General features: G+C 46.5%; 1 protein-coding gene and 1 pseudogene across 3 annotated transcripts in view; one reads left to right on the top strand and one right to left on the bottom strand.

Annotated features, from left to right (window-relative positions):
- MTHFD1L (methylenetetrahydrofolate dehydrogenase (NADP+ dependent) 1 like) overlaps positions 1 to 11885 on the bottom strand; it is a 191257-nt gene extending 179372 nt beyond the window's left edge. For 2 of the 3 annotated variants that reach the window (XM_036248192.1, XM_036248195.1), the window contains exons 1-4: positions 11659 to 11885; positions 3195 to 3279; positions 2005 to 2055; positions 1860 to 1913 (exon numbers count right to left, since the gene is read on the bottom strand). In XM_036248192.1, coding sequence (XP_036104085.1) covers positions 1860 to 1913; positions 2005 to 2055; positions 3195 to 3279; positions 11659 to 11882 — 414 coding nt within the window. In that variant the 5' untranslated portion in view covers positions 11883 to 11885. Of the gene's footprint in view, positions 1 to 315; positions 429 to 1859; positions 1914 to 2004; positions 2056 to 3194; positions 3280 to 11658 lie in introns of those variants that run through there. The other variant, XM_036248194.1, reaches the window with a different exon arrangement.
- On the top strand, positions 7590 to 8668 carry LOC118621013 (annotated as a pseudogene).
- Positions 11886 to 15547: the final 3662 nt, after the last annotated feature.

The following is a 15547-nucleotide window of genomic DNA, read 5'->3' as shown; positions in this document are numbered from 1 at the left end:
GAAAAGCTTTCTAGTAAAACTCCGAGCAAGCTTCTTTCCCTCCTTTCCCCAGGTTCCTAAACTTTGGCCTACCCTGAATTAGCAGAGAACAGGCTGGAACTGGAGGTAAAACACTCTCTGATCTAATATCTCATCAAGCCGCCCTTTCACCCCACTTTCTCCCATGAGGTTCTTTCTAGACGTCTTTACCCTTCCCTATAAAAGAAAAACCCATTTCATTTCCCTTAACATTAGTGGTGTTGAGCAACTTTTCATGTTTATTGGCCATCAGTATGTCTTCCTTGGAAAAGTGTCTATTCAGGTCTTCTGGCCCACCTGTTTCTCTGGTGCTAAGCTGTCTGAGTCCTTCACACATTTCGGATGGTCGGTAGTCGCAGAATAGCCACAGAGACGGCTGACTGAAGCACGGAAAATACAGTCAATAATGTCACGATGTCAAGATAACTGGCTCTAGGGCCTGGTGGGTGTTTGTGGGGCCCACTCCGTAGAGGGCATGGTTTTCGAGCCCCTTTGCTGTACATCGGAAACTGGTATGGGATGGTACTGAATGTAAACTGTGGTTGAATAAAAAAGAAAAGATGAAAAACTCTTCTGCCTAACTCTCAGAGGCGTGCAGATCTCACGGTCAGAGAGCTCTCCCTACTGCAACAGCCTTCTCCCCACCTTACAAGGATCCTCTGGAACTCGGTCTCCGCTTCCCACGTCCAGTTTCTTCTTCGTCTGACACCGACCGGAACGCGGAAGTGACGTGAGCGCCGAGGCCGCCATCTTGGATGAGACCCAGCACAACCAAGATGGCGGAGCAGCGAGATGGAAGGAGCCGAGCGTGCACGGCCTTGGTGATGCCAGCCCCTCGCCAGCGGCTGCCTGCTTCTAAACTTGACTCCCCACGAGAGAAATGAACTCCTGTGCTATTCAGATTCAGCTGCTTTCGGTTTACTCTCACTGGAAATCAGACCAAGTCCTGCCTGCCACAGCCGAAGAATAGCTGCCCCCAAGGCCCAGGAACCCACGCCCGCGGTCCAGTTGCCACACTACTACTAATGGGGGTGGCTGCTCCTCCCAGGCTGGAGATGACACTTGGGAAGACTTTTACTTCCTTCTGGCAGGAGCCACTGAATCACACGCAACAGGAGTGAAAGGATCCTATAGGGGTTCTTCCATCACCTGTCACTTAGACATGTACAGAATATTAGCCTGGAAAGGACCCTGAAGCTCACTGTTTCCTGTTCCTTCATTATCAACAAGGCAACTGTAACCCAGAGAAGCCAAAGAAAAGGCTCAAGGCCCTGGCCGGTTTTGCTCAGCGGTTAGAGCGTCCACCTGCGGTCCGGAGAGACCCGGGTTCGGTTCCCGCTAAGGGCACGTACCTCGGTTGCAGTTTGTCCCCGGCCCTGGTTGGTCGTGCGGGTGGCAGCCACTCGATGTGTCCCTTTCACATCGATGTTTCCCTCTCTCTCTCTTCCTCTCTCTCCCTCCCACACTGTACAAAAAATGGAAAAATGTCCTCGGATGAGGATTAAAAAAAAAAGAAAAGAAAAGGCTCAAGTGTAAACAGTCTGTCAGGACAGAGCAAACCCAGAATTAGTCTTTAGACAATTTCTATTAGATGACCCTGCTGATACCCTGAAGAAACACAATCAAAGTCACCACGTCCTAGTCCATGTCTTCAATAGAAATATGCAGCAAGGGACCAAGAACCAGGAATTTATGCTGGAAGGGAAAGTGAACTCTTCCTCAAAAAATTCAGCCCTAAGAAAAGGCTCCATCTGTTCCTACCACAAGAAAGAGATGCTGACAGGTATATTAGGTCTAAAGAGGAAAGCAAAGCAAGGGTTCAAGTGCGCTGCTATAATTACCTCGTCCTCACTGCTCTCTGGAGGAAGGCAAATGTGAGTGATGTTCAGACCGGCCTGAAAAGAGAACACCAGGTTATTTTGCCACTGAGAGAGGGTGTATCATCAAAACAATTAAAATGAATTTTTGAAAAGCAACAATTCTCACCTCTTCAGCCAAATTCTGGTTTACTTCCTGCATCAAGTTATCATCACTTGCCTTAGGAGAGGGGAGTAAGAAGAAGAATGTAACAACAGAGAAACATCTTGAAAAGGCACAAAACAAAATAGAGACTAATTTTGTGATTACAAGTGATCTAATTATAAAGATAAGGAAAGTGCACAGAGAGAATCTTCTTGCTCATAAAAGGGGACTAATGGCTGGTATTAACATATCAGTTTCTTAGGCTTTCCAACTGTGTCACTTTCTTTTAAATAATCGTCCTCCTAAGGCATGTAAAGCCACATAGTCAACAACCCTGTCTAAACGAGGACACCAAAGACGGGGTTAGATGACTTGCCCGTAGGTGGAAAGCAGAGTCGTCCCAGGAGGCCCAGGCTCCCGACCCACTTTACTTTCTACTCTTCTCACTGGCCTATCTTTGTGGGGGATGTGGAAACAGACCCCAAGGAATGCAGGTGACTTGAGCATAGTTCTACAGTCTCAAAAAAGACAGCATTGATGGAACTGGACACTGCTATTTTGACATATTAAGTGCATGCCAAAGACAACAGTAGCAGTCCAACTGTTGTGCTGTGTTAGTTTACAGGCTTGGCTCACCTCGTTATTTCCCTGCACCTGTCATCACACGGGTGTGCCAAAAAGGATGGTAAACAGTGCCAACTGCACTTGGACGCGGAGCTGAGGCACATGGAATGTGGAAGTACTTCTAACATATAATGACTTTGGACCCTTCGAACTTACGGCAGGCTTTCAAAGACTTAGTAGTAAGATTACCCAATACCGTGTCGCAGAAAGCCATCTGTCTTCCACAGAAACAAAGGGGAACTTTTTTCCATCACCTTCGTATCACATGTGATAAGTATTTATGAATGAATCACAATAAATCCTCTGTAATGGGAACTATGTGAGCACCTGCCTCCTGACCTCTGGAAGCTACCCATACCAGACTCACACAAGACTCGCTCAAACAGGGCAGTACCTAAATGGAGCCCTGTGGAAGCAAAAAGACCGAAAGAAGGGAAAATGAGAGCAGTTTCAGGTGAGCGCTCTGTTCCCTCTATTAAGCTCAAATGACACTTCTGTGACAAGAAATGCAGCTGGTCTTTTATATATAATTATCTTCAAAATTGAAAGGCATCCTAAAAGAGTAGGGCAGGACCACATTCTCAGCTTACCTGAATAATGGCCAGAACTGGCTTAAAGGCAGGATTTTTTTCTTGCAATAAATGCAGAACTTCTTTTGAATTCTGAATGACTTCTCTACATTGAGAAAGAAAAACAACATACCGTGTCTTTGTTAGTGACTAGACAGGATGGATACAGCACATTTCCTTTAGTGTTTTTTACTGTAAGTGAAAATAACTAGACCACATAAGGATGTGCTTCAAGTGTGGAGGGGAAGCGCAGGAAAACAGTGAAATCATGAATTGCTAACCCAGTGGAAAGTGTGCCAATCCAACTTTGAAAATAAGCAGAGGTAAACTAGATGTTAACAGTAATTTTCCCTTGTATTTTTCAAGTTTACTATAAGGAAAATTTGGGTTTCTTTGTGAAAAAATCCACTTCCTGCACCATAGTCCCTACACCTTGCAGAAATAGAGACTGGGATGGGGGGGATATATTGATGGAGGGAGGGTAGTGAAGTTAGGGAGTTGGGGAGGGGGCTTGCTGTTGGAGAAGTGGTGGACAAATTCCAAGTTCCAGAGTTTAAAGGAATGGGAAGGGAGCAGAGGGAAGGGAAGGAAATGTACAGAAACACCGGAGATACATCAGAATTAGATACTCTCCTAAGGCCTCTTAGGGAGAGGGTGCCTCATTTCCCTGGGCTCTGCACAATGCATTTGGAGCTCTTGAAAGTCCCAGCAGGGGCTCCCTGCACCTTAGCACCACCTGGGGTGCCAGCCGTGAGCGGGGCAGATCCAGATAAGGTGGTGCAAGTCTCTTTCTGCAACCTTCTGGAATGAGCAGCTTCAGAGATCGACTTTAGCACCATCCCTAGGAAATGTTCCTCACTTGCACAAGAAGTAAGCTTTTTCCCCTCAGCCAAGGCAGTGCCAACATTTTGGTGTTCAACCATCTTTACATTTTGTTTTCTGTCTCTGGTATATAACAGCTTTTTTAAAAAAAGCAAGGTGAAGTTCCAGTCAGATATCATGAGAACTAAAGCACCAACAGCAAAGAGACATGGGTCAGCTCCTCCAAGTTTTCAGAGAGGAAGCTGATGAACGTAACTGGAAGGTACTGCTCTTGAGTAGGTGGACTAGGAGAGGGGGTGATCAGAGCTTCAAAACTCAACCAGGGTGAGCCTTTCTACGTCACCTTTGCTAGAAGCAACAAAATAGGTGGGCATGCAACTCTATGTGACTTGTGAAGATTTTTGTTTTGTTTTTAGATACTTTAGATAAAGCAACTTAAATTCCAGTGAAATAACTATGTTATTGTGTTGAATAAATGAGATCATATGTGAAAATTTACAAATCACCTTAGAAATGAACACCAAAATCTTTCCAATCACGTGTGACTGAGGGCCATGTGCTGTGCTGTTTCCCTGCCTCCATGACTGCCAACGTGGGCCAAGTTGGGCCCTTATTTCTGTCTAGTTCTGGAAAGCACTAAGTCAAAAGCCATCTGTAACGTGTGTTAGTTGGGCACAAGGCTGCCAGAATGATGACATTTCTTAGCCTCCCTTGCAGTTAGTTGTAGCCTTGCCAAAGAGTCTGGGAGGTGGTAGCTGTTCATGTTATTGAAAACTACCAATTTAGCCCAGCCGATGTGGCTCAGTGGACTGAGTGTTGTCCCATGGACTGAGAGGTACCGGTTCAATTCCCGGTCAGGGCACATTCCCGGCTTGCGGGCTTGATCCCCAGTAGGAGGTGTGCAGGAGGCAGCTGCTCGATGATTCTCTCTCTCATTGATGTTTCTATCTCTCCCTCTCTAAAAAAATCAATAAAAACACATTTATAAAAAAAGAAAACTACCTTCCCTGGCTTGTTTGGGTCGGCAATTAGAGTGTCGGCCCGTGGACCAAAAAGTCTCAGGTTCGATTCCGGTCAAGGGCATGTACCTTGGTTGTGGTTCATATCCGGCCCTGGTCAGGGTCATGCGGGAGGCAACCAATTGATGTGTCTCTCTCACGTTCATGTCTCTCTCCTCTCTCCCACTCTACCTGAAAATAAATAGAAAAATATCCTTGGGTGAGGATTAAAAAAAAGAAAACTACCAATTTAAGTGCATCCCTGAATGCTAAGCCTGTGTATTAATAGCATTCTATATTTCAACTTTTTCAAAGGCAAAAGAGGTACCTGTGAATAAATATAGTAAAGATTTCTCAAACAGTCTCTTCCAAAAATAGCCATCAGTATTTGAAGAAATAGTGCAGGGTGGGAGCACCACAGACCATTGAATAAACCACTGCACTAGCAATAAGTGGATAACTTCTGTATGATAGTAGCAGCAGCAATGATAAAGTTGCTAGTGATGGCTTACATTACTGGGTAATTCCTATGAATACTTCCATGCATTTTCTTCTTTAAAAAAAATTTTTTTTTTCTTTATTGATTTTAGAGAGAGGAAGCAAGAAGGAGAGACAGATAAAAACATCAACGAGAGAGAACATCGATTGGCGGCCTCTGCATGCCCCCCATTGGGGATCGGGCCCACAACCTGGGCATGTGTCCTGACCGGGAGTGGAACCAGCGACCTGTTGGTGCATGGGTCGATGCTCAACCAGTGAGCCACACCGGCAGGACCATTTTCTTCTTTTTAAATAACAGAATTCTGAGTTTTAGCACCACGTGGCTACCCAGCCAAAGAGCAGTTTTCCCAGGCTTGCCCACACTTTCATAGGGTCATGTGACTAACCTCTGGTCAACAGGTGAGCACTAGCCAGAAGGAGAGGACTGTGCAGCTAACAGAAAGGTATACCAGCAACCTGACCACCTTTCCCACTTGCTGGATGGGAGACCTGGAGCAGTGAGGCAGTATCACAGTTATCCTACCTTCCCTGGACTGCTTCTTTCTGGATGATCAAGTTCACAGTTATTTGGGGGTATTTTGTTAAAGCGGCCTAGCCTGTTTTCTAGTTTATGCACAGGTCTGATCTGGGAGCTTTAGTCTTATATACTATGTTACATCCAATTGAAGATACAGAATAAAAGACATACCATTGTTTTATAAACCACTAAGAAAAAATGTTGCCAAGTAAACTATGTTATAATCATTTATTAACATAGTGTTTATTCTGTAAGTTTTAAAGAATTTTTAAAATTAACTTAAATTATTTTGTGTGTGTGTCATAAGCCACTCATATACTACATGGAAAGGAAACCATACCAAACAACAACTACAAAAAAAAAACACACCAAAAAAAAAAAAACCTGATTGAGATCCTCTTAAAACTTCTTCACATTTAGGATCTGACTCTCCCGAGTGACTTTTTTGTTTGTTTGTTAATCCTCACCCCAGGATATTTTCTTCTTCTTCTTCTTCTTCTTCTTCTTCTTATTATTTTTAAAGAGAGTGGAAGGGAGGGAAGAAGAGAAGAGAAACATCGATGTGAGAGAGACACATCGATTGGCTGCCTCCTGCATGACCCCAATGGGGTGGGGATAGAACCTGAAACCACAGAAGCTCCAACCAAGCCAACCCCAATCCCAACCGGGCCAGGGCCTGAGGGACCTTTTGTTTTGACTTAGAATCCTGATGTTAGCCTCCCCTCCCTCCACAACATCATATCACTCTTGGTGCTATCCAGGGTGTCAGTGATACAACATTTCTCGAAAGACATCACCATTGTCCCTGGGGCTTTCATTAAGTTCCTGACATCCAGCCTGCATGTTCGGATGCTGGAGCTCTCCAGATTCTACCAAATGTCAGTGGAAAGTTATCAGACAAGAACCAGAAATCACATTATTTCCTAAAATAGCCCTTCCATGACTTGTTGATGGAAACGGTGGGGATTAATGACAGGTCACTATGCTTTTGAGGGAGTTCATTTATTTATTTTAATTTATTTTTTATTAATTAGTTTTTGTTTACTTGTGGAATATAATGAACATAACAATCTGAGGAATGAGGGAGTTTATTTTTTAAACTTTCTGATACATGTCTATGAAATAAATCAAGAATTAACTAACAATCCGACCACACCCAGTTTCTCTTCCTGGCGGTCCTAGGAACCGGTGGCCACAGCGGCTGGAGGTTGTCAGAGGTTGTCGGGCAAGCTGCCCTCTGGGCTCATAGACGCGAGGGCGCGCACGGCTGCAGCCCCGAAGGCGCTCGCTGAAGGCGCTCGCCGCGCGATCGCAGGGGAGATTGGCCCATGTGGCCTGCGGGAGGGTATGAGCGGAGGTGACCAGAGCGGGTAGCCAGGGGAAGCGGCGCACTCATCCTGTCCCCTGGGGCCCTCCCGGCTGTGATGACTTGCAGTACCGGGTCTGAGAGGAGTCATGCAAGGGCGGTCCTTTCGGGACATTCACACCGATGGCCTCTTTTCAAACTATTTGAAAACTGCATCGTCTTGCCTCCAGCACCAGCATCAATGTGAGTCATAGGAATTCTTCAGTAACAAAATGAGCCAGGGGCATGGAAAATATGACTTCTATATTGGTCTGGGATTGGCTATGAGCTCCAGCATTTTCATTGGAGGGAGTTTCATTTTGAAAAAAAAAAGGCCTTCTGCGACTTGCCAGGAAAGGCTCCATGAGAGCAGGTCAAGGTGGCCATGCATATCTTAGAGTGGTTGTGGTGGGCTGGACTGCTCAATGGGAGGCGGGGAGGTGGCTAACTTCGCTGCTACGCCTTTGCACCAGCCACGCTTGTGACGCCATTGGGAGCTTTCAGCGTCCTAGTCAGTGCCATTCTTTCTTCATACTTTCTCAATGAAAGACTGAATCTTCATGGGAAAATTGGATGTTTGCTGAGTATTCTGGGCTCTACAGTTATGGTCATTCATGCTCCAAAAGAAGAGGAGATCGAGACTTTAGATGAAATGTCTCACAAGCTCGGGGATCTAGGTTTTATGGTCTTTGCAACACTTGTGGTCATTGTGTCCTTGATACTAATCTTTGTGGTGGGACCCTGACATGGACAGACGAACATTCTCGTGTACATCACCATCTGCTCTGTGATCGGAGCATTTTCCGCCTCCTGTGTTAAGGGCCTGGGCATTGCTATCAAGGAGCTGTTTGCTGGCAAGCCTGTGCTGCAGCACCCCCTGGCCTGGGCCCTGCTGCTGAGCCTCATGGTCTGTGTGAGCACACAGATCAACTACCTGAACAGGGCCCTGGACATATTCAACACCTCCCTCGTGACTCCCATCTACTATGTCTTCTTCACTACGTCAGTTCTGACTTGTTCAGCTATTCTCTTTAAGGAGTGGCAGGACATGCCTGGTGATGACGTCATTGGTACTCTGAGTGGTTTCTGTACAATCATTGTGGGAATATTTTTGTTGCATGCATTTAAAGACGTCAGCTTTAGTCTAGCAAGTCTTCCTGTGTCTATTCGAAAAGACGAAAAAGCAATGAATGGCAATCTCACTGATATGTATGAAGTTCTTAATAATAATGAGGAAAGTCTAACCTGTGGGATTGAACAGCACACTGGTGAAAATGTCTCCCGGAGAAATGGAAATCTGACCACTTTTTAAGAAAGAAGTAATCAAAAACTTAATCTATAATTGTTGTTATAAAGTCAATTTGAGTATCAGAGCATGTCTGAAAAGGCAGTATTCTCAAATAATGTTCTCTAGAGACAATCTTTTTAAAGGTTTCACTAATTTGGATCAAGAAATTACTTTTTCTTATACTTAAATGATGGTAGCTCACTAAAATGACCTCAGTACTTGGCCAATTTTTGTTAACACTGTATTATAACAGTATTTAACATTTTCTTTCACCAAAATCTAAATGTACTAATGACAATTTTAAGTTGATAAAATGCTTTATTTTTTCACTGGTGATGAAAGTCCGAAGTGTACCTTTGTCACCCCCAGTTGCATCAGTCCCTGATCATTTTAAGGCTTTTTTTTATGTAAAAAAGAACAAAATTATCCCAATACATTATCTTGTGATTTACCTTACCTGCAAAAAAAAAAAAGAATTAACTAACATAGGTCCCTGGATGTTTATTCCAGGTGACTTCTAAGACAGGTCCACCTCCCCTTTTCCTCCAAGTCCTGGGGAAATCTCTTGGAGAAAAGTTTTGTTAGATGATGCGCATACAAGTCAAAAAGGTACTATGATGAGCATAGCTATGGCCAAGTTCCTACAGGTACAGGCAGTGACAAATGTGCTGTGGCTGACACCTTGCCAACAACAATTAAAAAACAATCAATTGAAAGATAAAAGTTTTGGAGATTTTAAAAATGTGCTTCATAGAATCACTAGAGTATAGTAATATCCAAAACAACCTTATAGCACATGATACTTGAGTTTCAATTTTGTACAGGAAGAACTGAGGTCAAATAGCTTGCCCAAATTCTCACAGTTATTAGGTGAAGTCATACTGCAAAAAAAGCACCCATCTCTCAACTGTAATCCTGTGAAGCAATAATTCATTGTACAATACTTTCTTCTTCAAGTTTAGAAGGGGAGCTGACAAACTATAGTCCACCAGTTAAGCATGGCTTTTCCATTTTAATAAAAAATAAAATCAAAATAGTATTTTGTGGCATGTGAAATTTATCTGAAATTCAAACGTCAGTATCCATAAACAAAAATTTAAATATCACCAACAAAATACTGATGTGTTCTTTTCTCATATAAAAGTAGCTACATAATATCTTCTACTTTGCCTCTTGGCCTGCAGAACCTAAAACATTTGCCATTATTTTGTCAAATCATGGCTTATTACTGTACAAATAAAGATAACAGCCAATATCTATTGAGGTCTTAGTATGTGACCATTCCTGGAGTGTGCATTTTATTTACATTCTCTTTTGTAATCCCTTCCATAACCCTTTGCAGTAGACACTACCATTTCTTCCATTGTAGTGAGGGAATGGAGGCTGGCCAGTCCAGTGCAGCAGGATCCTACCCAGGCCCCCTACTGACCACTCTACTCATCTCTAAGTCAGTCATGGCTTTTAATGGGGGAAAAAAAAAAAGGCATGAATAAAACCCACAAATGACCCCAAATTTTAAGCCATTCATTCACCAACCATGCCGGGTACTCTCCAGGAGGAAGGATCTAGCATGTGAGCAAGAGACAAGGCTCCTGACCCCACAGAGCTTTCATTCCAGGCCAAGGCAGACAACAAATGAATGAAAAAGCTTCAAATAGTGCTAAGAGCTACCCAGAAAATAAAACAGGGTGATGCGTTGGTGGTTTTGCCTCCCATACTGTCCTCAGACCCTCACCCATTAAGATGAACTCAGCTGAACAGTAGTTAAAATATAATGACCTGAAAAGACTTAAAGTAACAACAACATTCAGAAAGATGACCTGGTAAATTAAAGCGCTCCAGAGAGTCATCGTTCACAGTGTAAAGAGCCTTGAAAAGGAGGGTGGGCAACTGACAATTACTTTTAGAATGAAGTATAGAAGGAAAAAGAAAGGATGTGAATGGATGGAGGTGGGCTTGCTCAGTGACATGGAGCCAGGAAACTTAGGCCGGGGTGGGGAGGAAGGCAAGGGCTTTCCTGCCACCTCCACGTGGTTGTCTGAACGTTTCCCTCTACAAGGTCAGGTCCCCAGTTCACAGGCATCTCCAGGATGGGCCTGACAGACTCCTCCCCTCTCTCCCAAAGGTGCTGGGAGGGCTAACTGGCGTTGGAGGGGTGGAGACCAGGACGCGGGCGGGTAATAGAGGGGTGGTGGCGGCGCACGTCCTCTCTGGGGGGTCTGGAGGCTGGCCAGTCCCAAGGCTGGAAGCTCGCCGGAGCTCCCCCAGTTCGCCTCTGGGGCAGGAGAGAACTTTGGAAATACAGCTGCGCAGGGAAATCCTTGCCCATCATGCACCGATGCTGGCAACGCGTCAGTCTAGACTTCTCCAGCCGCATCCTATTTCCTATCGGGTGGGCCCGGCTCCACCTGGACTTGCCCAGGAAAAGATGATGTAACTCCAAAACATGCTCACTCGGGGAGGTGGCGGCGTTCGGGAGAGGGCAAACTTCACCCCACAGTGAGCCCCCGCCAGCCGCCCGGATACGGAGCCCCTGCACGGGCAGGCAACAGAGCTGGGCCGGGCTGCCTCTCCGGACCCCGGGGCCAGCGGCGTCCAAGTCCTGGCCGGGATCCCGACCCGCAGGCGGGCGCCCCTCCTCCTCCTCCTCCCCCCTCGGCCGCGCCGCCCTTTCCTGCCCCAGCCGCGCCCCGCGCGGTTGCATCAGAGCCGGCGGCGGGCGCACGTGCAGTGTGGCGTGCGGTCCGGGCTGCGCAGTGCCCGCCGGGGATGGCCGCGCCGGCCCGATCCCTCGGTGCCAGGATGCACCCCGCACGCCCTCCTGGTGCCCGCGCATCCCTCCCCCCAGCGCCCCTAATAAATTGACACCAAGCACTCACTGCCCCGCTCCTGCAAACCTCCCCCCCGCCGGAGGCCCCCGGGACGGCGCCGAGACCTGGGCGCCCGGCTGCCCTACCTCCTGGGTCCCGGCACCGTAGCTGGGACGTGGGCGGCGGCGAGCGCCGGACACTCACCTGACGATCACGTTCCACGCCGGAGGCTCTCGCCTGCCCGGACCGTGGCTGCTGCCGGCCTGGGCGTTCTGCTGCCCCCGTTGCGCAAGCAGGCCCTCGCCGCCGCCACACCCGCCGCCGCCGCCGCTGCCGGCGCGACGGGGCACCCGGAGGCGGCGCGGCGGGCCGGCGGGCTGCAGCGGGCAGCGGAGCCGGCGCAGGAAGAGCGGGAGGCGCGCGCTCATGGCGCGGGAGATGTGGGGTGAAGGCAGCGAGACCGGGAGCCAAGGGCTGCAGGTCCTCCCGCCACGCGGAGATGCGGCTGAAGAGCACGGAGGCGTGGCGGCGACAAGTTCCTCCTGAAGGTGGCGGGGCGGGCTCCAGGCAGGAGTACCGGCTCCGCAACCTGCCAGTGGCAGGAAGGGCCTCTTCCTCCTCCGGCGAGCAGGAGCCCCTAGGGGGCACTGCTCCTGGAGGCCGCGAGGTTGGGAGGGCTGGGGTCCTGCGGGACAAGCGGCTACTACTACTGGTTGGAAGTGCCAGGCTGCCAAGGGCGGGATTCTGGCACTTTCTTCACTACTGGAAATTTGGCTAGCGATAAAAATCGGGGTGGGGCTCAGGCCCTGCCCGAGCCAGAAAATCCTTCCTCTGCCTAGGACGCATCAAGAGGCACCCGTGCCCTCAGGTGATAGTGTGCTCCTGGAAGGGCGCTCAGCAGGCTTGACTACCAGAGCTTGGACTTATTAGGCCTAACAGTAAAGAGAGTGGGACCTTGGTGTTCCAATGCTGACTTCACAAACCTTAGGCAAGTTACTTAACCTCTGCAAACCTTAGCTGCCTCAATTAAAATGATACTTCGTTCATAAACTTATCAGTTATAATCCCCAAGTAAAGTGGGAATAAACCTAGTTCACACCATAAACACTGGTTTTCCTAGGTGCTGGAGAGACACCTTCATTTAATCCTAAAAAATGCAGTGAGTTGAGTATTGTCCCGGTCCACAGAGGTCAATTGTTTTTTTTGGCAGAGCTGAGAGTTTGACGGACTTCAACAACCATGTTCGTAATCTTATACTATTGTCTGTATTTTTCTTTGTAGGACGATTGCCACATCTGACATGCAATGACTGTTTTGGGTATAAGAATAGCTAACATTTCCACAACCCTGTGAGGTAGGTGTTAAATTAACACCCTTTTACACAGGAGGAGACGGTCGCAGAAGTAATGCTTGTACAAAATATAAATATGGGAAAGGAGACTCCAAAGGCCCATTCACCTACTGCCACCATGATCTTGAGCAAGTCATCAAACCCCTTTGGAGGCTTATTTGTCTCATTTTAAACTGGGGATCTTTCACTGGACAATACTGAATACAGATCACTGGTCACAAAGATGAAAACCACCCACTCCACAGGGGTTATATGGAAATTTCTGTATCTTCTTAATTTTGCTGTGAACCTAAAACTGCTCCATCCCAAAGAATTGTAAAATTCACTTCCTGCCATCAGGAAGTTCCAATAGTAACTCCACCACAGTAGTGACAATCTGCCACTCCCCCTGACCAGGCTGACAATAGTGATGTTTAAAAAGACTGTGGAGACATGTATTGTGTAATCCCTTTATAGGTCATGGCCAGAAAAGACAAATCTTTAGAGATGGATAATACATTAATGGTTGCTTACAACTAAGGGTGGGGAGAATGGGGAATTAGGAGGTGATAGCTAATGGGTACAGGATTGCTTTCTGAGGGGATACAAATATTCTAAAATTGTGATGATGGTTGCACAACAAATTTGTGAATATTGGAAAAATCATTGACTTGTGTGCTTTAAATGGGTGAATTTAAGGCTCTCTTCCCTTAAGAAAGCCTTAAGGGGAACAGCATCCTCAAGGAAGGGCTAAGATAAAGTTTTTAAAAGGGACTACTTCATTAAAAAAATGAGGATGTAGAGGAGTTTAAGCATGGGACTTCAGTTGATCCAGAACACACAGGGAAGAGGCGTGGGAGGATTAGTGGCAGTGGGAAGGCGGTTTAGGGAAAAGGAAGCAGGAAAGGAATGCGAGCATGAAAAGATGATCTGAGGGGCATATGTCCTGGGATGTGGCCCAGAATAACAGGGATACGAAGCATGGAGACTGAAGTGGTCCCAATGCCAAAGAGACAGACCTGGTAAATATCAGGAAGGTTAAATGTATAGCAAGTACACTTGGGCTTTTTCAAGGGCCAGGACAGATCACACTTCCATGGGAGTTCTAGCCCTCTCTAGACGAGGAGACTGGTCTCTCAGGAAGGACTACATGAAGCTTGAATGATTTGCTTGGACTTAGGGAGAAGCTCTGAGTTTAATGCAGCTTTTCTGAAGCTCCTAGGGAGTGGTTTGGATGGAAAGCATGAACCCAGAAGGCACAGGCCTGGTCCCTAGAAGTGTGGATAACACACACCAGCTCTGCTCTTCAAAATCCTCATTATTACCAACCGGTTCTGCAACCAAGACCATAGGTGTTGACAGTTGCAACATATAGCTTTAACCATAGCTGATAATATTCTTAGAATAAATTACCAGATGTATTAATTACTGAGCCAAAGATTATGAATTTCATTGTTACTGATCCATATTACCAAGTTCATTTATGCAAGATTGATACTGACTTATATTCTCACTTAATTGGTAGTAACCATCTTTCTCCATCCTTGACAATTTTGGGTAATAGTTTTTTTTTTAAATTTTGTATGTCATGGAATTATATGATTGTTCTGAGACAACTCTCTATGGGTCTCTTGCATTTTGCATTCCATTCTGTCTTGTAATTGTCTTGTTCCAGCTATTGTTACAAGGATATTTGTAAACAAATAGCCTTAGAAGATAGTGTCTCTCTCTGGGGCAGGGGACACATTTATTTGCTACCCAGAGAGTAAAGATAATGTATTTCTCTAGGGGAAAATGTCAGGTGGGTTTGTTAGTGGCCCTTTAAGACTGGGGATCCCGCCCTGGCCAGTTTGTCTCAGCAGTTGGAGCTTCGGCCTGCGGTCCGGAGAGACCCGGGTTCGGTTCCCGCTAAGGGCACGTACTTTGGTTGCAGTTTGTCCCCGGCCCTGGTTGGTCGTGCGGGTGGCAGCCACTCGATGTGTCCCTTTCACGTCGATGTTTCTCTCTCTCTCTCTCTCCCTCCCACTCTATCTATACAAAAAATGGAAAAATGTCCTCGGGTGAGGATAAAAAAAAAAAAGACTGGGGATCCCTAAATTCAGGATTCATCAGCTGTGAAACAAACCTCCTGTGTGTGTACTATGCACCTGGGCTGCTCTGAATGCCCCCTGCCCCATCCCATGGGCCTAGGGGATCAAGGAGAACCAACACAAATGTGAAACTCATGCTCCCTGCTGTGCTAGGAGTAATAATGCCCTTTATCTCTGACCTAGGAGTCTCATGTCTTCTGCCAGCATCCATGACAATGAGGCAGGCTAACCTGTTAGCTTGCAAGCTGAGTACAATCCCAGACCCTGCACAGTTCTTGACAGTAATTTTTGAACTGAGTGTTGAGGACCACGCAGGTTTTCTCCTGGATGGTAGTGGTAAGGGCCATGCAGGCAAAGGGAACATTTCCATAAAGGCAGAGAGATTTGGGAGGGCTTTGTAGAGAATTTGTCTCTGCTTGTGTTTGAATGTTTTGCTAGCTAAGATTAGGAAGGCGGAGATGAGCAAGTCAGGAAGTAGGAAAGCCGTGGCAAGACAACCAGCTAGAAAGCTGTGGTCATTGGCCAAGAAAGGAAGTACACATGAGAGGAGGAGCTTCAGAGGACGAAAGGAATACTTGGCTCGGGAAAATGACAACTCGGGAGGAGATGTCCTATAGGAAAAATTATTTTCATGCAGGAGGGAAATCTAAGCTAAAGATGGTGTTTTAGGAAA

Source organism: Molossus molossus, unplaced genomic scaffold (genome assembly GCF_014108415.1).
Source record: "Molossus molossus isolate mMolMol1 unplaced genomic scaffold, mMolMol1.p scaffold_m16_p_8, whole genome shotgun sequence".
Classification (NCBI taxonomy): Eukaryota; Metazoa; Chordata; class Mammalia; order Chiroptera; family Molossidae; genus Molossus; species Molossus molossus.
The sequence above is the reverse complement of the archived record's forward strand: the minus strand, read 5'-3'. Positions and strand labels throughout refer to the sequence as shown.